Source organism: Emys orbicularis, chromosome 14 (assembly GCF_028017835.1).
Source record: "Emys orbicularis isolate rEmyOrb1 chromosome 14, rEmyOrb1.hap1, whole genome shotgun sequence".
NCBI classification, from domain to species: domain Eukaryota; kingdom Metazoa; phylum Chordata; order Testudines; family Emydidae; genus Emys; species Emys orbicularis.
In genome coordinates, this window is record NC_088696.1 from 34,739,644 (window position 1) to 34,762,876 (window position 23,233).

Here is a 23,233-nt window from a genome sequence, read left to right on the forward strand (position 1 = left end):
CAATACAATTAACATCTCCTTAGATCTCTTTTAACACACAAGTGAATTGGCCTGAACATATACTAATACATTTAACTCGTTTGATATTCTCACACAAGTGAATTGGCCTATGGCTCTGGCCTGAGCTGGTCTGTTAGCGTCACAACAGGGAAGTGCAAAAATAAGTTAGAGGTGAATGTTTTCAGGTACTGTGTTGTTGTGCTTTTGTAACTCATGCATTTCCTGTAGTGCCACGAGGCTGCCATTTATGAGACAAAAGCCATAATGTGGACAACTGCCTTTGGGGTTCTCTGGGAGCACGGAGGGGGCTCAGCACTTTTAAAGAATTGACACTGCATATGAGTACCTTTCTTGTTATGGAAATTTCTCAAGGGTGATAATGTTGAGATCTATGGGCTGAAACTGTCCACGACCTTACACCTTGTGTAGTCATTTACATCTTACAGGGTGGGTGACAAATAGTGCTACCAGATATCAATCATACTTTGCACATTGTAAAGCAATGGGGGATTGGACCTTTGTACCCTAACGAGGCAAACCTCAGACTCCCTCAGCATGGAGCAGTGTGTGCCTTTGACACAAAAACAGACCCTTAGTTCATAGGCCCATAGCCACGTTGGCACCCGCTCACTTCCTTGCATGGCATAAGATGCTGAAACAACTGAAGATGCTGAAATGTTGTCAGAAATCTGCACAAGTAGTGATTCCATTCACAGATTCTGTTCCAGTTAGAATGCAATGGGTGACATAGGGTCAGAACCGCAGCTGTTATGAATTGGTGTAGAGCCAATGAGCTCAATGGAGTCATGCCAGTTTACACCAGCTGAGGATCTGGCCCATTTTCTGACCACCTTTGAACCTTTTTTGTGGTGAGGAAGCTAGGAGTCTCATGGTGGGGGTGAGGAGTGTAGTGGACAGACTGGATTTCTATGAGACTTCCAGTACACCCCGGTGTTGGCAGTAATTCAGAAAAATTGGCATTTTGGTAAAATGTGGAAATGGGCATGAAAGAACTTTAAAATTACCACCAAGTTAATAGCTATTTTCAATGGTAATTTCTTTGGCTTGTGCCTCTCTTCACAATGGGCCTGGACTTTACAGGATGTTCCACCACCCACCCCTTTATTGTGAATTTAGCTCAGGGTTCTCAAAGCAAAGCATAGTAGAAATATATATTTTAAAATGTAATTAAAATCTTCATAACCTTGTCTCTTCACCAAAAAGGCTCTTGTAACATTGAACAGACCTGGAGTATTAAGTTAACCTAGAATCTCCCCTTTATGTTCTCTGTTGGTTCTCCAGATTATTTTGCTGATCATATGGGAGACTATGAAGATGTTTTGGCTTCCCTGGAGACCCTTAACCTCTCCATTCTGAAAGCCATGGACTACACCAAGCGGGTGAGTCGTTGTTGTTATTATTATTGTAGCTTATGCTATGCAAGTGAGTGTGGCTAGATACGTTTTCTCCAAGCTCGTGGGTCTAAAGTAGGCATGGTTAATACTTTTCCTGTAGACATTTTCACTAAGGGTAAATAGGATAGTAGCAGAAACATTATCAAAGTAACAACACCAGGGACGTTGTCATCAGAGTGAACAGTGTGTTTTTGAGATGGCCTTGTAAGAAACAAGTGCTATTGTGTTACTGCTACTGTAGATAAGGAGTTCAAGAGGCAAATCTTAAACGCCCATGGGATAAAATTGTAAGATTGATGATGCATGGAAATTATGAAAATGTTGCCTAAAAATAATCCATCAGTATAAATACCTTCACTGGGTTATCTGCTCTGTTTTAGAAAGATCTGTCTTATACATTAGCTAATGATTGTCTTTATATAAAGTGTCTGCCTCCTACCAATATCTAGAAGACATTTGGCATCACACGAATATAGACAACAAATGAGTTTATAAAAATCATTCATTTTTATTCTAAAAAGCCCTTAGTGGCCAAAGCAAAAGCAGTTTAGATGTCAGGGTTTTAAAATGGAAAATAAATGATCAGCTTGTGTCATCAAATGGCTATATGTGTATAGGCTTATGTATTGCCAGTGCTGCAAGCTGTATTGTAAAAGCTGATGACTGCAGTTGTTTCTAAACCCTGGTTTAGAAAAAGTCTTGAATTCTGCAGCATGTGAAAAATTATCTGTTAGCATCTCAAAGGCAAAAATCTTTACAGTGTCGCAGACAAAGATCCATTAAACTTCTCCCGGTGGATTTCTTCCTTTTGCTCCATTCAAGCATATCGTTTTATCATCACCATCCTAAACTCTGGCTCAGAAGACTGCCTGAATAATGAAAAGATTAAATTTGATACATCAACTGCAATGCATGCTTGATGTCAATGGAGCAACTAATTGGAGAGGTCTCAGCCTCAGTTAGCAAGATGGTTGTCTCTCGCCATCTGATTTAAAGTAACGGGAGCATTGTAATAACATGTTCAGAGAAGACATTTCCTGTTAACATCTTGTAAACCTTGAAAGCCCTAGGACGGTTTATGAAATCAAGTGAAAATTACACATGAAGTAAATGATGGCATAAACATTTTGTTGTATAGAGTTGTATCTTCTCAGCAATCTTTCTGGAAATATTTGAATGGTCTCAACTGGACTATGAGTTACTTTGTTTTTCCAGCAGAACATAAAATGCTGCAGTTGCACCCAAGGGGCAGGTAATTAGACGTCTCTAGTGGGATTTTCAAAAGGGCTAGCATCGGCCTAGCTCTCAGTTCATCAAAGTCAAAGTCCCATTGGCTTCGTTGGGAGCAGAGTTACACCAACTCTGAGTGCTTTGAAAACCTCACCTGAAATTCCATTCTTTGAGCTTTCAGTTAATAACTACTGCAAAATTAGAAGCCAGAATTGCATTCAAAAGTGTGGCCGTTTATGTCCTCTGTCTAATGCAATAGAAACCAGAGGGCTTTGTGTTAAAAGACTGATGAGAATGGCTTGGGAAATAAGTACCATTTGTGCATGAAATTGCCAAGATGGAATTAAGCATAAAAGCTGATGACCACATAAATACACATTTTTGTATATGCAAGTCAGGCTCCACTTTGCATAAATGTGTCTCACAATATACTTTGACAGAGCAGTTCATAAATAATAGATTATTAAAAAGTGTAACTAATCTTAAAGAATGCTAAATTTTATTTATAAATATCTGGAAAACCTGATCTATATAGTATAAGTCTCACATACAGAAGTTAGTCATTTATCTAGCATTTTACCGGGCAATAGAGAATTATCTAGAGATGTGGTTTTCCCTTTAAATCATTTCTCTTGTCTTCCGTCTAATAAACCAGAAATGACAATTCTTTTTAAAATGTATTAATCCTTCTACAGTTACAAACTTCCCCATTTGAATTGTAGACTTACTACGTACATTCCAGGGAGAGAAATAGTCTGCCTTTTCTCCAATGAGAAGTTATTCAGTATGCTGAAAGTCAAGCAAAGTAAAGATGTTCTACTTTTTTTTAATAAAGTATCCTAACCTATTCACAGACTGAATTCCAATCCTCCTCTGAATAATCCAAATTGAAATCTTCCTTGCATATATCTCTAGAGTTAGAGGAAACCTTGAATCATTTAATGTTATAGATTTGGTAAAGATAGGATGTTTTAGGAATTGGAATAGGGTCAGGGAGCATCAGTGTGTTACTCAGTATTGTCTCTTTCTCTGCTCTGGCTATTAAATAAAAGTCATTGTTTTCTTGATTTATTTAATTCTCAATATTTTAAATATTTGGGATTGGTGTGGCATGGAAGGTAAAGACATTTATTTGATATGTTTATGTTAAAATGAAACATAACCTTGCAGCCAGACATGTTGCTAGTGTTTACAGGATTTTTTGTATTCATATTGGTAGCTCATAGAGCAAGGTGAATAATGGGGGGGAAAATCAGCAAAATTTTAATAATTTTTTTTAATTGATTTGCTTCGACTCTGTGCATGCATCTCTTTTATATTTTCTCCTGGCAAATGTTCAAGCAAACAAGTTTACCAGCGGAAATGTGTGCTGAAATGCACGTTCTAGATGAATGTTAAAGTTCTCATGGAAAGCGATTTCAAATTAATTCATTTTATCTATATACCCCTGGCTCTCGTTCAGTGCTTAATTTGTAATGAAAGAGGTGCCGGTGCTCAGTCAAATAGGTGCTGGGGCTCAAGCAATATTTTTACGTTCATAAGTGATGCGGCAAGCCCAGAGGTGCCGGGGCTATAGAATGCCAAGTTTAGAGGTGCCAGGGCCCAGCCCTGGAAAGCCCTGGCACAAATTAAGCACTGCTCTCGTTACATAGTATCTGAATGCATATTTGTAGATTTATCCTCCCAACACCTTGTGTTGTAAGGAAACATTTTACAGGTGAGGAACGGAGGCACATAGAGATTAATTGATCTGCTCGGGATCATGCTAGGAAATGAGTGTCCTGAGTCGTAGGCCAGCACATTAAGCAGAAGACCATCCATTCTCCTGTTTGCAAATATTCGCACCAGAAACTTGAGTCCTAAGAGTTTTGTTCATTTGATCAGATCACAGGATCTGTTTCTCTTCCCAGTGTGTCCAGTCAAAACAATTCATAATTTGGGCATCAGTTATTGGAATGGCTTATGAGCAAACAATATACCAAGGAAGAGCTCTTCCCAGAAATGTTTTGGTGAATAATGAATGAAATTAAGAATAACATGAGCTCCTTGCAGAAAATTTGTGAACTGAGAGAAAAGCAAAACTCATCAATGAATTATTCATAAAATATTCTCTCAGCTCTAGGAAAGAGGTGAAAGAACCTAGAAAATAAGTTGTTTTCTAGGTAGATTTAAAAAACAGCCACACTATCCTGCGGTTTCTAAACAGATTAGTCTGACAAACTGGTTCAGATTGAAAATAAAATCCTTTAGAAGCTTTCCCAGAACGCCAATCAATTAACATTTTTTTGAGACTTTTTAAAAAACGTGTTTGATTGTTTGTTTGTTTGTTTTAGTAGGTGCTCTTCCTAGTTTCATCTGGGGTCAGCATCAGAATTGCCAAAGCAGTGGGGGTCAAATTCACCCTGTACAGAGGGCTAGTACAAGGCCCTGACTCACATAAGCCTCAAAATGAGGCGTATGGGGGACTTAAGTGGTACACAGATATTCCATTTTCCCTCTGCGTAGATCGGGACTGGATAATAGTTCCAACAACACAAACAATGAAGTAATGAAAGATGGGACTGGGGGACTGGCTTGTGAAACTGGAGCCAGATTTCTAGACTAAGAAGGTTCAGGGAAAAATTTGAATAAACCCCTAAACTTCCAGATCCTTCTACAAACCAGACCTTATGAGCTCTCTTGGAGAATCACGGATCATGAATATTTGTCCCAAGTTCACAGAACAGGAAGGGCACAGCTGCTTTTCTATAAGAAAATATGGCTATGTTTATAACTGAGCTGGTTCATTTTGTGGCTGCCTGTAAAGATAGTGCACTGTGGTTCTTATAACTGTATTGGAGCGTGGCTGGGTTTTTCGAGCCTGTCTGTGTGGATCCCACTTGTGGTGGTGTTCATGCACGTGAGATGGAAATCTTTTGACCAGCAGTGTCCCTACCTCTCACCTCCCTCTGGCATTCCTTATCTCGGAATTTGAGTAGGGCCTGAGTAGGAAGGTGATACTGGGTATTTGTGAGGAGCATGTGTGTGTGTTCTTTGAGGGAAAATCTCCCTTTGGTAGCCAGGAATTCAAGCTAGAGCCCAAATGAAACTTGCCCTCACAGAGCACCTGGACACACTCCTCACAAATACCTAGTATTTCCCTGGCAGACATCGCCCTGGTACTCAGCACCTGCCTAGACCTAACCATGCACACCATCAATGGGACCCATATGACAACCCATCCCAAAGAAGCACCATTGCTGTAAGGTAAGTAACTGTTCTTGTTCATGCTGCCTGTATGTATGATTTGTTGTGGTCTTTTCAACAGTCTGAGGCCTGGTCCACACTAACCCCCCACTTCGGACTAAGGTACACAAATTCAGCTACGTTAATAATGTAGCTGAATTCGAAGTACCTTAGTCCGAACTTACCGCGGGTCCAGACGCTGCAGGCAGGCTCCCCCGTCGATGCCGCGTACTCCTCTCGCCGAGCTGGAGTACCGGCATCGACGGCGAGCACTTCCGGGATCGATCCCAGAAGATCGATTGCTTACATCCGGACCAGGAAGTAAGTATAGACGTACCCTGAGACTTTGATTAGAGAGAAATGTTACAATGAAAGTGAGGCCACTCCAGGAAAAGGTCCCTCTGGCTGCCTCCCTATCTGTCTGCGTGTACTGAGATATGCTCTCTAAAGCAAATTGAGTTGGTGAAAATGCCGGGAGATGAATTTTTATGCCTTCAGTGACTTGTTATGACCAGTTTAATTGCAGGGAAGCTCAATTACATTGTAATGCTCTGACGGAGGATTTCACTGCTAACAAGGTTTTTGAATTGAGCCAGTGTCTGTCTACAAACTTGTTATCCATTGATTTGCTCCTGCATAGTTGGTGCGAGTCCTGTCATAAAGTTAATAGAATCGCATAACAGGAGAGATGGAAAGGATTTATTGGCTCATCTAGCACATGCCCTGCTAGTACAAGTGTATTTCTTCCAGCATATTTCCAGTGCCTGGTCCAGTCTACTTTTAAATATTCCGTGAAATGGAGCTTCCAGGGCTTCTGGTGAGAGACTCTTCTAGCAAATAGCAGTCACTGTCAACAGATACTTAATTTCTCCCCATTACCATTATAGTATATCCTCTTGTTTCACCCTTTATCATTCTTCCTGAGTCTTCACTGTTTCACATAGTTGCTATATTTATTTCTAGTACTGGAGTTATCAAATGTTATATGAACACATATATTATTGTATGAATGTCTGGCGCCATAATTAGAAAGCTTCCCCTCCCATGAGTATAAAAATCCCCAAGATTAACCTCTGTCAGCAATAACAGAGGGCTTGAATTTGCTGTCTTTTTGCACAACTGCATCCTGCTTGCAAATGAGTGCAGGACTGGACAGTGTGTTCTAGTGCATGGCCTGTCCTGTCAGGAAAGTGGTTCTTTGGTGGAACAAGAAGTCAAGTCAGACTAGCTTGAAAATGATGGTCACTTACCCTAATTATGCCTTTCCATTATGCCTTTCCAATTATGCCTTTGGTAGATTTTTTAATGTTAATTTCTGAGCTGGAAAACCATTCTGAGTAATGAGATCCTCGTGAGTTAAGCGAGGTCAGTGCTAATTAGCACTTGGTTGGGAGACCTTCAAGAAAACCCCAGATTGGTAGGTTCCAAACTGTAATCTATGGCTCATCTGTGGAGCAGATCACATACTGCTGCTTCTCCTCGTTTGTTTCTAGCTGCTACAGCTAAACATACAGGGGGAGACTTTCAATGGCAGAAAAGGTAGCTAGATGCCTACCTTTCCTAGTATTGCTTTTCCATGTAACCAATTGCTGTGGGAGCCACAGACAGGCTGATGCAGGGCAGGTGTCTGCAAGACAAACTCTAAGAAGTGGTCAACACTATGGAAAAGTATGAAACCCTCATCTGTTTGACCCAGGAGTTAGTACCTCTGTGTTAGTACTGAGCCCACACCCCAGTGTGGTGTTACGGGACATTGTTTTGTCCTTCAGATGATATATGCACCTAAGATCTTGAGCCCTTCGGTTAAAGATCCCTGGATGCCTTTCAGCATACAGCTGAGATTTGGTGACCTTGTAAGTCTGGCGTTTCCTGACACTGTGATTTAAATTGTGACGCTTGAACATTGCATTCAGGTAAGATTTTTGTTGCAGATGAGGCATTTCAGATTTCCTCTTTGGAGACAGACAGACAGACAGACACAGAGCCACCACTGTCTTGGAAACCTTCATCAGAAAACTGGTTATTAGAATGATAGCTGGGTTTTCTGAATGTGTTCACTGATTCATAGTAAATCGATTGAAGCCATGCATACATTTGATATCCCTTCATTGCATGTTAATGTTGACATTTTATCCTCCCTTGCTGCACTGGCTACAGGAAATGCTATTGCTTCCCTTAGAGGAATAAGAGAAACAGAGTTCATTCTGCATCTAGGCCGTTACAGCCCAATCCTACAAGGTGTTCAGTGTTTCCAAGAGATGGTGAGCACCAAATCTCCCAAGGGGAGTTGAGGGTGCACAGCACCTTGCAGGATCAGGCCATTAACACAACATGTTGCTTTCCTTTGGCTCTGACAGCCTTCCCATAAACTGCACAGCAAGGCAGAAATTTGCTAATGCTGGACCACCTGCCGCAGCTGCAAATTTCCTTTTCTTTTATAATGAAAGGAAACCATCTTTAGATTAAAGGCAGTTATTTTTTAATACTCCTGATGTTGTGCTGAGTCCCCAAATGGAAGTGTTTTATTTTCTAGGTCAAGGTGAGCTTGTGCTGTCCTCCTTTGATTATAGTATTTTGGAGGTGGAAAAATCTATGTATGTTTGCATCAGAAACAACCCAGTTTTAGGGTTAGCATTATGAATGCAACAGAGAAACACAGATACAATTTAGTGAATGATCACTTTAAAATGAAAATCTCATCTGTTTTATTTCAATAGTTACAACTATTGAGCCATCTTTTATCATGATACTTTGTCCTGTTCATACTGTAAAGGAAAAGACCCCTGGGGAAAATTACAGAATAATTCTGTTCAGACTCTAATTTCTGGACGTATCCCCTCCTATAGAATTCACAGAAGAATGGTTCCAATTTAGCTTCAGTTAAGGGGCACTGTTAAGGGGCAGGGAGAAAAGCTAATCCCTGTCTCCGTAACCACTCTTTAACTGGGGTTGGGATTCAATTTGGTCCCAGTTTTTAACTAGTGTTGGGCGCAAAATTCAGACACAGATTTCAAACATCCCACAGAGTTGGATGAGTTTGGGGGGCTTGTTTTGGTCCACCATGAAGATGAGGCCCCTTTGCAAAACTCTTTCTAGATCCAGATTGTAAATACCCATGAACAACTAGAGTTCCTAGCACAAAATCCCATTTTGGAGTTCAGATACTCAGGACTGATGTACAAGTCTGAAAAAAGAGACCTTCCAGCCACGTGATTGTCCTGTCTCATACTCAGAATTCACAGGACAAGCTGTTTTGTGCTCCTCTATCTTACACATACCAAGATTCAGATTAGGGTATGGATAACAGGTAAATAGTATTATGAACCTATCCTATGTTCTCCTACGCAAGCAGCTGGCCGTGTCCATTATTCACAATCCATATACCAGGCTACCTGGTAATGACACCTTCACCCAACTTGACTTGCAGAATGCCGATGACCTTCAGCTACTTTCCTGAAACTACCCTTTTGGTTTGCTGCTCCTGGAATGCAACAAACCAGAAAGAATCTCAAGAATGAGAATCATGGTCATGCCGGCACCCCTGACTAGGGTCTTGTCAGCAAGGTAAATGTCTCCTTTGGATACTCACGTAGAGGAACTTCTACCCCAGAAAACCTGGTGGCCCTTTAGTCTCCCACTCTGACATGCCATAGAAGTCAGCCTTCCTTCCCCAGCCAGTTAGCTGAGTCAGGCATGAAACACCAGTCTATGTGGTAAACTTTCCACTAGAGGATGGAAGAGGATACACATTAAACTACAATGCCTGTGAGGTGATAATGTAGAAATCCTCATTTGGATCCAGCAGCCTGCTAGCTCCCTGCTCAGCTCTCTGGGGGCCCAGCACTGTCACGGATGGTAAATGCTTAAGCTGATGATGCATGTCTCCCAGATAAGGGCAATCAGGAGCTAAGATCTTACAGCAAAGGGTCCTATAAACAGGGCTCATTCATAGGCAAAAGGAGAATAACTGAGATTAGCAGGGAGCAGGTTAACCCTTGAGGTGTCTAGGGACAGACCTCCACAACATATTATAAAGAACTTTGTTTTGTGCTTTGTTTTAAAATACTTTTGACTGGCGACAATAAACACTTCTGAAAAAGACTGTCAGAATCTAACTGTGATTACTGTCCTGTATTGTCTCACTCTACCTGAACGCACAGGTCTAGTGCATAGCAGAGCCTGTTTAGAAATAACGCTAGGGTGTCCTTAGTGAAAAGGTCTCTTACGCCTTTACTAGTGCCTTCTGCTGTGTGTTTATAAATATGTGTTGGCTTTGTATTCTTGGAGACTGCCAACCAAATGAATGCGTAGGGCAAAAAAATTATATACACACTGTCAAGGCTGTATCCCTACTTTGAACTTTAGGGTACAAATGTAGGGGCCTGCATGAAGACTTCTAAGCTTAACTACCAGCTTAGTTCTGGTCCGCTGCCACCATCCCAAAGCTAATTCCCTTTCCTGGGTAGCCTTGAGAGACCTTCACCACTTCCCTGGTGAATACAGCTCCAAACTCCTTGGATCTTAAATAAGGAGAAATTGACCCTTCCCCCCTCTTCCTTTCACCAACTCCTGGTGAATACAGATCCAAACCCCTTTTGGATCTTAAAACAAGGAGAAATCAATCAGGTTCTTAAAAAGAAGGCTTTTAATTAAAGAAAAAGGTAAAAATCATCTCTGTAAAATCAGTATGGAAAATAACTTTACAGGGTAATCAAACTTAAAGAGCTCAGAGGACCCCCCTCTTCTGTCTTAGGTTCAAAGTACAGCAAACAAAAATAAACACTCTGGTAAAAGGTACATTTACAAGCTGAGAAAAACAAAGTAAATCTAAGACGCCTTGCCTGGCTTTTACTTACAATTTTGAAATAAGAGAGACTTGTTTAGAAAGATGGGGAGAACCTGGATTGATGTCTGGTCCCTCTCAGTCCCAAGAGCGAACAACCCCTTAAACAAAGGACACACACAAAAGCCTTTCCCCCCCCAAGATTTGAAAGTATCTTGTCCCCTTATTGGTCCTTGGGGTTAGGTGTCAGCCAGGTTACCCGAGCTTCTTAACCCTTTACAGGTAAAAGGATTTGGAGTCTCTGGCTAGGAGGGATTCCATAGCACTGTACACAGGAGAGCTGTCACCCTTCCCTTTATAGTTATGACACACACACACACACACTCAGAAAAGTTTGTGTGTGTTTATGCATGGGCATACATATATCTATGCCCATAGCATGCAAAGATTTATAATGAATCCCTAAACCTGAAAGAACTAGGATTTCAGATTATGAAACTAAACTGAAAATCACAGCACATTATAAACTAGTTTTTAAAATATTAAACGCAGGTTATAAATTAAAACTGTCATTTAGGTTGAATTCCTAATAGGAATTGCTTCATGTTTTACTTTTGAGGGTCTACGTAGCCATTTTGCTTAATCGCTATTTATAGTTCACACCTTAAAAGACAACTGATTATTTTTTACACATAAAGAGACAAGTGGTGATTATTTTGTGCTGAAGAAGCTCATAAAGTATCAGCGGTAATTAGACTCAATGGTGGAATGACTCGTACAAGCAAAACAAAATTTGTCATTGTAATTATTTTGCAATTTAGTGGTGTCCATGTTGCATTAAAATGATTGCCAGCTAGTATGATAAATGCAAAGTTAATTGGAAACAAATTAATTGAACTTTTATGCCCTAGATTACAAGTGTGCCATGTTATGTTTCTGCATTGAAAAAGATGACATCAGGACATGTTATAGGAGCCCCATTTACTGTTTTATAGTAAAATCAGCAATTGTCAGTGAAAGCGTAACCAGAAAGAGAAGCAGTCTGAAAATTCAAAGTCAGCTGTAACTCCAGAGAGGAAGGACGGTTTTGTGGTTAAAGTTCAGGACTAGCAGTCAGAAACAATGCATCTTGTACTCCTAGCTTTGCCACAGTTCTCCTTTTATGGCCTTGGGCAAGTCACTGAGCTTCTGTGCCCTGTTTTACCCATCTGTAAAATAATGATAATTCCTATGTCATGGCGAGGGTTAACCCGTTACTGTCTGTAAAGTACTAGGAGATCCTCAGAGGGAAGGCACGTGCATAAAAGTCTCTTTTTGGGGAATAGGACCCTGAGGTCATACAGGCTAATCCAGGATCTACATCTGTGTGATGCACACAGTGGTTCAGTTTACCTACTCATGCTGCAGAGCTGACTGATCCTTCTTCAGTAAATGTTGTACGTCCCATCATTAGGGCAATATCCGTTTCATGAAGGTAGCAGGAAATACACTCCCGCTCAATGAATGAGGCATACTGTAACTTTGGCACTGTGGATCTTAGATACTCTATATCGGGGTGGGCAAACTTTTTGGCCCGACAGCCACATCTGGGTATAGAAATTGCATGGCGGGCCATGAATGATCACAAAATTGGCGTTGGAGTGCGGGAATAGGTGAGGGCTCTGGCTGGGGGGTGCGGGCTCTGGGGTAGGGTCAGAAATGAGGAGTTCAGGGTGCAGGAAGGGGCTCCGGGCTGGGGCAGGGTGTGTGTGCTTGGAGTGGGGGCAGTGTGTGGAGTGGAGCCCCCTGGCTGCCCCTACGCATAGGAGCTGGAGGGGGGACATGCCGCTGCTTCCGGGAGCCACGCGGCGCGGCCCCGGACTCTGCTCCCAGGCTGGAGCACCGCAGCAGGGCAAGCCCCAGACCTCGCTCCCCAGCGGGAGCTAGAGGGCCGGATTAAAATGGCTGGTGGGCCGGATGCAGCCCGCGGGCCGTAGTTAGCCCACCCCTGCTCTATATTCTTCCAATGCTTTTGCTACAGCAGGGCTTTCATTGTCTGCTTTGTTATTGTTACTTGGAAGAAATATTGAAAGTTTATTCTTTCCCCCACTTCTGCTGAATAGAACATTTTACAGAGTTGAACAAGAAAATGTCACCACAGTTGACCTTTAAGTGTAATTCCAAAGAAGAATATCATTGTGCCAACAAATCCATAGAAACAAAGAAAATCAGTTTAAGGTTGAAGCTGTATCCTGAGAGTCCCATATCGTAAGATTTGCAACACACATGTTATCAGCCAATCATCTTTCTTTGACATCTTCCAAGATCTCACTGGGAGGAAGATGCTTTGAAAGCAGTAATGCCAAAAAGATCGATGGCATTACATTGGACAAGTAACTTGATATAAGCTTGCAATAAATACACACAAACAAAGCAACCCAATGTGATTACAGTCTGCATGTATGTAAACATTGAGCAGAGAAATAATCCCCCTCTCTATATGTTGGTGGGACCATGTCTAGAATACTATGTACAAGTCTGATCACCTCAACACGTGAAAGATATTGGCGGGAATTTGGAGCCCAACCACAGAGATGAATTAGGGCTTGTCTGCCTGATACGGTAATGAGCACTACAGGGGTATGATTTCTAAACCGCAGTTACATGTTGTGCACTGATTGGTGTGTGCAGACCTTGCTGGTGAACACTAACGGTGCCCCAGTGCGCTTTAACGTGCTACCGTTTCTTTAGTTACCTTCTGCTACCAAACATGGCAGAAATTATATGTAAAGAATGACACCCCATAGAATGCAGTTTAGTTCTAATAGAGAATATCCATCTATCTTAAGGTTTTATACTGCTGCCCACCACCATACTATCTGGGCACGTTCCATGTAAAATCGATAGCGATAGCGAAGTCCCTAACAAACTTCACGGAGTCTCTGGCACTTCTCCCTTTTTGGGGTTAAAACTTTACTTGGGATAGGTTTTTTTATAGGTGGGCTGCCTTACATACATAGTGTTTTAAATGTTCATATTTGTATTCATAGAATATCAGGGTTGGAAGGGACCTCAGGAGGTATCTAGTCCAACCCCCTGCCCAAAGCAGGACCAATCCCCAACTAAATCCCCAAATTGCCCCCTTAAGGATTGAATTCTCAATCCTGGGTTTAGCAGGCCAATGCTCAAACCACTGAGCTATCCCTCCCCCCCAAGGTTGATCAATATATTACAAAGGTTGATCAATAAAACTACATTTAGCAGATGCACTATACATGCATTATAATAATATTACAAGGAGATAAGACATTAACAAATCTTAATGTAACACTGGCTCATAGGTTCTTCTGGAATTTGTAGGACTGACTCTCCCATTCTTTGTTGGGGTTTACAATGTGAGATTTCCATTATCAGGTAATTGTATTCAGATGTAACATATGTAGTAGGGCTGCTTGAAACCAGAAAATTGATGTGCTGAATAACTTGTTTGATGTGCTACATTGTGCCTTTATTTACTGGATCCCATGGAGAGCATTTGGCTAGCTGTAGTGCATATATATAAGAAGTGGGCCAGTCCATTGGTGGTTTGCTCAGTAAAATCAATCTGCGGTGCAATATGTGGTCTTTGCCTTGTTCCAGCAATACGTTCACTGTTTCCATGATATCTTCCCAACATTCTTAGATGCACTAGTGCTGCTTATTGTTTCACCGAGTCTGAGACAGTGTTGGAAATGAAATAATGAGTCTTTTCCACAGGGAAATCTGTGACTTTTGACAGGCAAACCTACAAACTGTCAATATTTTGGCGCTTACTGAACTATAGAGCGTTACACACTATGAATGTACTTTTCTGTTTTCCTGATACTAGCACACAGCAGCTGCTATGCCAGGTACCTGGCAGTAGAAATGACACAACATTAGACAGGCTATAGTTAGAGATGGGAGAACAGGATCAGGAAAAACAATTAATTTGAGCTTTCACTCAAACCTAAAACGAATCAAACTTTTTATCTGAGGTTTAAGGGAGTCCAGGGTTTTTAAGTCTTTTTCAGTTTTGCCAACCACGCTGCTTCCCTCCTCTGGGACTGGAAGCTGAAATACCACACCAAAAAAAAAAAAAAAAAAGGATAGTTCACAATAAATTTCTGACCTGACCTGAAAGAAGAGCACAAATCTCAGGAGAGAACCTGCTCTTGTTTGATTTATTTCTAGCCTAGTTTTGAAGATCTGGGTGGTTCAGATAAGTATCTAGGCTGAACATCTAGAGGTCCAGGTATTATGTTTAGGCATTATAGTTGTGAGCTATACTGAAAGTAGTTTGAAATAGCACGTGTACTAGGGATGGAGACCACTCCAGTGCTATCAGTCCTTCACCCTCAAGAGTACATTAATAACATACATGTCAGAAATTAAACAGTTGTAACTATATTGATAAAAGATGTTGGTTTATGATTAGTCATTGGCATTAGATTAATAAGATGTGTCTATAGTAGGATGGATAGGGTTTGAATAAGATATTTGCAAAGGTAAGATTTTCCCAGGCTAGTATATCTTGAGTTTTGTACCGTATGTGACTCATCACAGCACAAATGTCAAAGTCATATTGCATATGTCTGCTTTTTTAACTCACGGGCAGATAACACTATCGGGGCGGTAGGGTTGTGCCAAGTTCTGCAGTTCATAAGTTTGGTAGTGAGTGACCTTTTGGAGACTAGGATGGGAGGTAATGTGTTTATGTTGGAGTGACATGAAGCAGTGACTGAGATAAGAAGAATACTAAATAAAATCATTTTTAATCATGGACATACGTCCCTGTAGGAAATAATTTAACGTAGCTAAGTGACAAATGGGGAGTATGGAGATTTGCAGCCTTTGGGTTCACTTGATTTCCAAGATAACAGTTTCTCCTATGGGGTATGTCTACACAGGAAGGAAACACTCATGGCTGGCCTCTGCCAGGGAGATGGGTCCCAGAGCTCAGGCTCCAGCTTGAACATCTATACAGCAATTTTACGGCCTTGCAGCCTGAGCATTTTGAGCCCAAGTCAGCTACTCTGGGCCAGCTGCAGCCGTGTCGTGGGTCTTTTATTCCAATGTCGATGTACCCATGGTGGGCTTTCAGCAGAGGTGAAAGTAAGCCGGCACGGTACGGTACGGCGTACCAGCAAGAGCCTTTAAAGGGTGGCCAGAGCCCTGGGCCCTTTAAATCACCACCGGAGCCCTGCCGCCGCTGGGGTAGGAGTGGCAGGAGCACCGGGCCCTTTAAATCCCTGCTCGAGCCCGGCTGCCAGAGCCCCGGGGCCTCAGTAGCCGGGCTCCGGTGGGGATTTAAAGGGCCCGGGGATCCCTGCAGCGGCCGGAGCCCCGGGCCCATTAAATCACTGCTGGAGCCCTGCCGCCACTACCCCGCAGCGGCTGAAGCCCCGGGCCCTTTAAATCACCGCCAGAGCCCTGCCGCCCCAGGGTGTAGCGGTGGCAGGGTGCCCACGGTGATTTAAAGAGCCCGGAGCTCCGCGGCGGCCGGAGCCCTGGGCTCTTTAATTTGCCCTGGGGCTCCCAGCCACAGCCGGAGCCCCAGAGTCTTTAAATCTTGAAAGGCCCCGCCTCTTCCGGTTGAGGCCACGCCCCCGCTCAGGACTCTGGCGTACCGGTAAGTCCTTTAAGTTACTTTCACCCCTGGCTGTCAGATCTAAACTTGTGTGTCTGTAGTATAGTGCAATGCATGCCATGAAAAGAATCCTTAGTAAAGCAACTAGGAGGAAGATTTTCAAAGTCTTAAATGGCAATTAGGCTCCCAACTCCTGTTATGCATCTGATGAAATGGGCTGTAGCCCACGAAAGCTTATGCTCAAATAAATTTGTTAGTCTCTCTAAGGTGCCACAAGTACTCCTGTTCTTTTTGCGGATACACACTAACATGGCTGCTACTCTGAAACTTGTCATTGAGAGTTAAGTGCCTTAACTCGCCATTAGAAAATCTCTTCTTAACCATCTTCAGAATGTTAATATCTAAATACAAAACATTATAGTACGAATGGATTCCTGCAAAGCAAAGTTACTAGCAACTGTTTATAACTACACTGGATTGTACAAAGAACAAGTTATAGAACAATTATTCCAAGTTAGTCAGTCACATTACAGTTTAATCTGGAGGGAAGGATGCACATTATGTTCTTTGATATTGCCATGATGCCCCTGTATTGTTCTGGGATGAATGGAATTTGATTGACATTGTCCAGGAGCCTTTGGTCACCAGACATATTTCATAAAGCTTGACACAAGAAGTTACTGCATCACACTCGCTGTGAAGATATTTCATGTCATGGAGCTGTACAGAGGGGACTTGTATGCTTTTGATGAGAATTCTCTTGTTTTGCTTGGTCAAGTGAAGAAAGATTGATTTGGGAACAGCTGATTTCCACACGGATCCACTGGCCAATGAAGCTTCGATCATATTATGTTAATTTATGTAAATTAAATACATTTTAGAATCTAGTTTTAATTACTGCTATTCATCATCATGATGCTTACAGTAACCCTGCCAAAAAGGAGGCGTTAGACACTCTATTCTTGATATTAATTGTTAAGTAAATAACAATGTTTGCTTAATTTTCATCCAGGTCTATTCTCAGATCCAAAGCACTCTAACTGCCTTTCATCTAACGTAAGGTTATGACACATTTAAACTTGTCTCACCTTTTCTATTAAGCCCTGTCTAAAAACCTTCCAATTATTAAATTCACAGCATAAATTAATGAATTCCAGTGTCTGCTTTAAATGCAATGCACTGCTCAAGAAAACCCCATCTGGGCTGAAGTTTGTTGCTAGTATTGAACATGGAGGGAGAAAAGTAGTTATAATCTCACAAATACTTATCCAGAATAATAATGTTACATTTTGCATCTCTGTAGCTCCTTTCATGTCAGGAACAAAATGTGCTTCATAAATATTTAACTAAGCTTTACAACGCCCCTCATAGTAGGTAAAGGATATTACTCCCCAGAAATCCAGTTTGACTTAATTCTGTCTTCTTCCATCTCACCTGCCAGCAGTTTTCACTATTAGCGCTCTGGCTCTGCCAGTCAAGAAATGTGAGGCAAGATCTGTCAATCATCTACAGTATTTAAGCCCCAGTCCAGCTCCTTTCCCTAAGTTAGAGAGACTTCTAGTACAAGACAGAGTAAACAGACTCCCTGAGGGAAAGTGGGAGATGTGATGAGTTGGGGGAATCTGTCTGTACAATTTATGAGTTCTGGTTGGTGCTATGAAGTTGTTATAAAATTGTTGTATCAGGGAATCGCCCCTATGTGGCTGTGGAATCCACGAGTTGCTGGTCTGGGCTGCAGCATATATCTACCAGACCAGGGACAATGGAGAGTCGATCTGAATGACTGTGTTCTGGACCAAACAATTGGGTATGCTAAGAAGGTTGGGTGGAGCTGGGAGACACTACTTCCTCCAATTTATCTTGAGAGGAGGGAGAGTGGAGAGTGAAAAATTGTCAAACAGGACAAAGAGAGAGAGATGACAAAGCTGGGGTTTAAAAAGAACGCACAGGAAGAGCAAAGGGGGGCTTTTGGAGGGACAGGAATTTTGAGGCAGGAGAGGGGAATTAGATGGTCGTGCTTTTGTAGTGGTGGGTGGACAAAGGGTCTGGTTTAACTGTGGGACCAACCAAGGTCAGGGAATGCTAGCTGGGCTGGAAAGACTTCATTCTTCCGTAGAGAAGTCATGAGTTGCATGGGAAGGATTCTGGACACCCCACAGGGTTCTGCCAAAATCCAAAGAACTCTCCAGAGTGGTGAGGAACCTGAGGCAGGGAATGTGTATAAGTGTGTGTTGTTTTGAAAAGATCGGTGTATTTCTTGTGCTACCAAGTAAAGAGCAACGGTATCTTAGAATCCTGTGCAAAGTCTGCCTGTGTGTGTCTGTTGGCTTTCATTCTTGCATGCCCTTGATGAGAGAAACTACAAGCCAAAAGGCTCACACCTTTGGTGGGATTCTGAGGAATGTGCACAAGCTGCTGGAGAGGCTTGGACTAGATGGCCCTAGTTTCAGGGCCTAGGCAATTGGACTGTGGTGTCCCCACTGACCAGAGGGGTGTCAGACACCAGGTTCACACCTGGATTTTGTACCTAGAGGCCCAAAGCCAAGGATGGTGCCTAAACAATGCCAGGCCCGGCAAGCACATGGGATTCAGCAGTTGGATTCACACCAATCTGATGAGTGTCCAACAGAGAGCGCTCAAGCAAATCTATGATAGGAAGCACATAGCATGAAAAGAGAAGACCCAGTTCTGTGAGTATTTTCTCATCTCTTACTTTCCTCTTCCCCCATGATACCCAACAACAGCCTGGACTATCAGCTGATGCAGCCTGTAGTAGACGCCCCAGAGGATGGTTTAACTACAGTGGAGTTTATAGGGCTACACTTCCAAATATGGAATGTGCCACAAATGTCGGGTTCCTGTGATAGCCGTGGATGGATGTGAGAGTGAGAGGCTGACATGGCCACCTTGCAGAGAGAAAGTAGGTAACTCATCCTTACCTGTCGATAAAGTTGACAGGCTACAGAAGGAATGACGTGACACGACTTGGAATGTGGCCTATGGCTGTAGAACCTGACAGGATTCACTCCTTCAGCCAGTGGGAAGCAGAGGTTCTGCAGGCTTCCTTGCCCTTTTCACAGCCTTCAAAGCAGGCAAATAGCTGCTCAGATTCCCTGCATCTCCCTTTAATGTTGGAATATACACAGGTTGGATGGCTCTAGATTTAGGAAATAAAGGGCAGAAGAGGAGGAGACAACAAGGTTCTCTCACTGTCAAGCCAAATTCACGACAGCTAAAAAATCTCCATTAGGTTCACGTGGTGGGTGTTGCGGGGAAGAGGTTGAAAAAGACATTAGAAATATGGAAAGGCCTCTGTTTAGGTGATTGTAAAATAAGAGAATGAAACAGCCCTTTGAATAAGGATGGGAGCCGATATCCATGCTCTGGGTAGCACTACGTAAGTGCAAAAATTACCAAGCTACACAATTCCAGATCATTGAGTTTAAGGCTTCTCTTGTGCTTTGCTGTTAAAAACTGAGGATGTGTTGAAGGCTGCAGTAGAAAACTTCAATGCTCTTCTCTTGCCCCCAGCCTCAGAAGATATCACAGTATGTAGCAGAAGTGGGCTGCTCTCAGCTCTGTGATAGGCACTCGGCTAGCTCCTTAGATATCCTGGTCACCCAGCCACCAAGCTGTTAGCAGTCCATGTTCTAGATGGGCAGATGGAATGGGGCCTGACTCAGAGGCAGCTTCCTCAGTAGGGTGATGGCTATACTCCGTTGGTCAGCAGTACCAACATTTGACAAATCTCCTGGAATACCTGGGGATGTGGACCTGGGAGAAGGGGAGTCCATCTGCTATGAAATCTCCTTGCCCTTGAGGCAGAATGCTGAGGGAAGCAAACTGGTAGGAAGAAATCCTACTGAGAAGGGTTGGGGGCAGTATGGAGCATGCACAGTAACTTGGTGGCACCTATCCTTGTATCTGGAGAGTCTCTCCTACCAAGCTGGTGAGATAGAAAACAGCACTCAGGCAGGCCAGGCAGACAGATGTACAGGCAGTTGGCAGACGACATCTCAGCCTCCTAGATTCCTCTGAGGCTGTCCACTGACCGCCTGTTGTCAGATAAGCAGCCAGAGACACAGTCTGAGACAAAAACCAAATCAGTTTGCTGGGCTGGCTCCCTCTTCCATCTGCACGATAAAGTCCATCTGGGTTGATACAGCATGAGACCCAGAATGGCTGGTTGCATTTTCAGAGTGAGGGGATCCTCTAACCTTTGTGGTGGGCATTAGGTAAAGAGGATAATAATTATGAGGGACACAAAAAGCTGCCTGTTAGGATGAAATTCACCCTTTGCAGAGAACCCACAGGACAGGCCTATTTACCATGTAAGCACACAAAACAGGTCTTGTGGGATGAAAGTGATGCCTCTGCATGGGAATAAATTTCACCCTGTTTGCAAAGATCTGCATGAGATCTTACTTAACGCCATCCAAAGAGCAACAGGAATGACCCAAAGGTAGATACATTACAGCTTTATACCTCAGAAGAACCCCCAAACGCATGCACACACTTTACCCTTTGGATGAACCACTCTGATATACTGACCAGAAATGACTGAGTGTTCACAAAATAACTTTGAAACGAAAGCTGTCAACCATGCATTTGATACAGATTTTAGTGTTACTGCACCCCATGTGCTGATGAGTCAGGAGGGATGAAGTTTATTTCCAATATTCCATTCATGAATATTGAAGTGTGCTGGCAATTTCCATTCTCTGTCTGAGCTAGAAGGAAATGTATTTACGCATGGAAGGCTCACATGCTTGGTTCTGCAGCCCTGGCTGTAACATGACAAGCCATGAGAGGAAAATGAATTATAACTCAGGACATGAATTCAGATCTGCTGCCAAATTGCTGGCTTCAGTGGACTCCTGTGGGCTGCTCTAGAGTAGAGGAAATAACACTCTATAAAAAGCCATTATATTCACCAATTTCAATAGCCTGCTCTGCTGGAAAAAGAAGTGCTTGGCCTTGATAGAACCCTCACCATTTCATTACGGCTGAAAAGGGCAGCAGATGTCTCTGCTCGCGTTTAATGACTTTGACAATACAGTACAAGCACAAAGGTAAAACATGTGAGACATGACACGTGGAGATGTACAGTACATTTCTGAACATGGAGGTACCTGTCTGGTTCTGAGTGAGAGGAGAATTGATTGCCTGTCTGCTCCCCCCATCCCCATCATGGTTAATGTGTGTCGCAGTGAGCAACCACTTGCCTTTTTAATACTGAGTTACCAAAAGTGGCGGGAATATAAATAAAATGAGCCACTTTGAATAATTGACAATGCCCTTAAAAACCACTTGCCTTCCCTTTTAAAGCTGGCATTTCATTTATATTCTATTCGGATTTGTAGGCCTCTTGCAAGCACTGGAAACAATGGAGACCCGACCACTTAAGCCAGTAACATTATAGAGGAGAGTGCCTGGCTGAATGACATACCAACAGGGCATGGTATGTTTCACCTCCATGTCTCTCTCTTCCTGTTAAACGCATTTTATGGCTCAGGTCTTTATGTTCCACTGTCTTTCTCCTCTATTTCTGTTATGTACCACTCAGATTTCATTGAAGATCACAAACAAGCAAACAAACCAACACAAATTAGTGTGTTTCAAGAGTAATTTTTTGCTTCAACCTATCTCAGCTGTTGAGTCCAGAGACAGTGGACTTAGAGCCTTGTGAGTAGGTTGCTCTTGAGGAAGAGCAGAGGGCTGCAGGAATTTAGTGTAGCCAAAATTGCAAAGTGACCATTGGGTTTGGTTGCCTTGTTTTTGGGAGCCCACCTTGAGACAACCTGCACCTGATTTTCAGAGATGCTGAGCACCCACAACTTCAACTGAAGTCAATGGGTATGCTTGAAAAGTTCCCATACTGTTATCAGGTATTGGTCCTGCTGGGGGGAACTGTTCATGAGTTCTCTGGACTCACTGGGGTGGGGTGGGGGGGAAAGTAACTCATTAGGCCATGTGAATATAAGAGTGGTAGCCCTCTGAGGAGAAAAGATCTAGTGTATGGGCTGAGCAGTCCAGACAAAGGAACAGTAGCAGCTGGCCAGCCTGTGGAAAATGTGACCTGATCTTTTGTTATCATAATGTGGTGTTAGCTAATACAGCCAATGTCCACGACAGGAGATGTGTGGATTTTGCACATTCTGGGTGGTTCATAGAGCACCTTGGGAAAGGCACTTGCTCTTGGGTTCCTTCCTTTTTCCCCTCCAGTAACTGGCAGTGGGAGTCTTCTAGGGAATGTTCTGTGATTTTTCCAGTCTTTGTTGAATGTGTAATTTTTTGGTAGAACAATGTCCTGGAGTGCTTCTAAATTGCACTTACTAACTGGGGTGATGTTTGAGTCCAGGATGAAATATAATAGGGTTACCATTCGTCCGGATTCCCCCGGACATGTCCGGCTTTTAGAGTTAAAAATAGCGTCCGGGGGGAATTTGTAAATGTCCGGACTTCTCGCCCCCCCCCCCCCCCCCCCCCCCCCCCCCGCAGAGCACGCGCTGCTGACAGGGCAGCCGGCCGGATGGTGCCACTTACATGGGGCTCCGACAGCCAGAGAGAGCCCCTCCTCCGCTTCCCCCTCCTCTCCCCTGCAGCTGAGAGCACTCCCTCCCTCCCTGCATTCGCAGATCACCAGCCGGCCGTTCGCACCGGCAGTCTGGAGCTCCTCCCCCTGCTCCTCCTCCCCGGCACGCTGGTCTGAGCGGCAGAGTAAGGGGGCCAGGGGGTCGGAGAAGGGGCAGGGAGGTTCTGGAGGGGGCAGTCAAGAGACAGGGAGGGGGGTCGGGTGTTCGGGGGGGGGCTTTCTGGGGGTGGGGGTGTGGATAAGGTTTTGGGCAGTCAGGGTACAGGTAGGGGGTAGGATCCTGGGGGGGGCAGTTAGGGTGGGGGGGGGTCTCAGGAGGGGGCAGTTAGGGGACAAGGAACAGGGAGGCTTAGGTAGGGGGTGGGGTACTGGAGGGCAGTTAGGAGCAGGGGTCCCAG

General features: G+C 43.3%; 1 protein-coding gene across 1 annotated transcript in view; it reads left to right on the forward strand.

The window, feature by feature from the left end:
• The window catches only part of NECAB2 (N-terminal EF-hand calcium binding protein 2), a 310,753-nt gene that overhangs the window by 161,785 nt on the left and 125,735 nt on the right, over positions 1–23,233 (forward strand). The window contains exon 5 of the mRNA XM_065416826.1: positions 1,303–1,400. Within this exon, the coding sequence (XP_065272898.1) occupies positions 1,303–1,400 (98 nt within the window). The remainder of the gene's footprint in view (positions 1–1,302; positions 1,401–23,233) is intronic.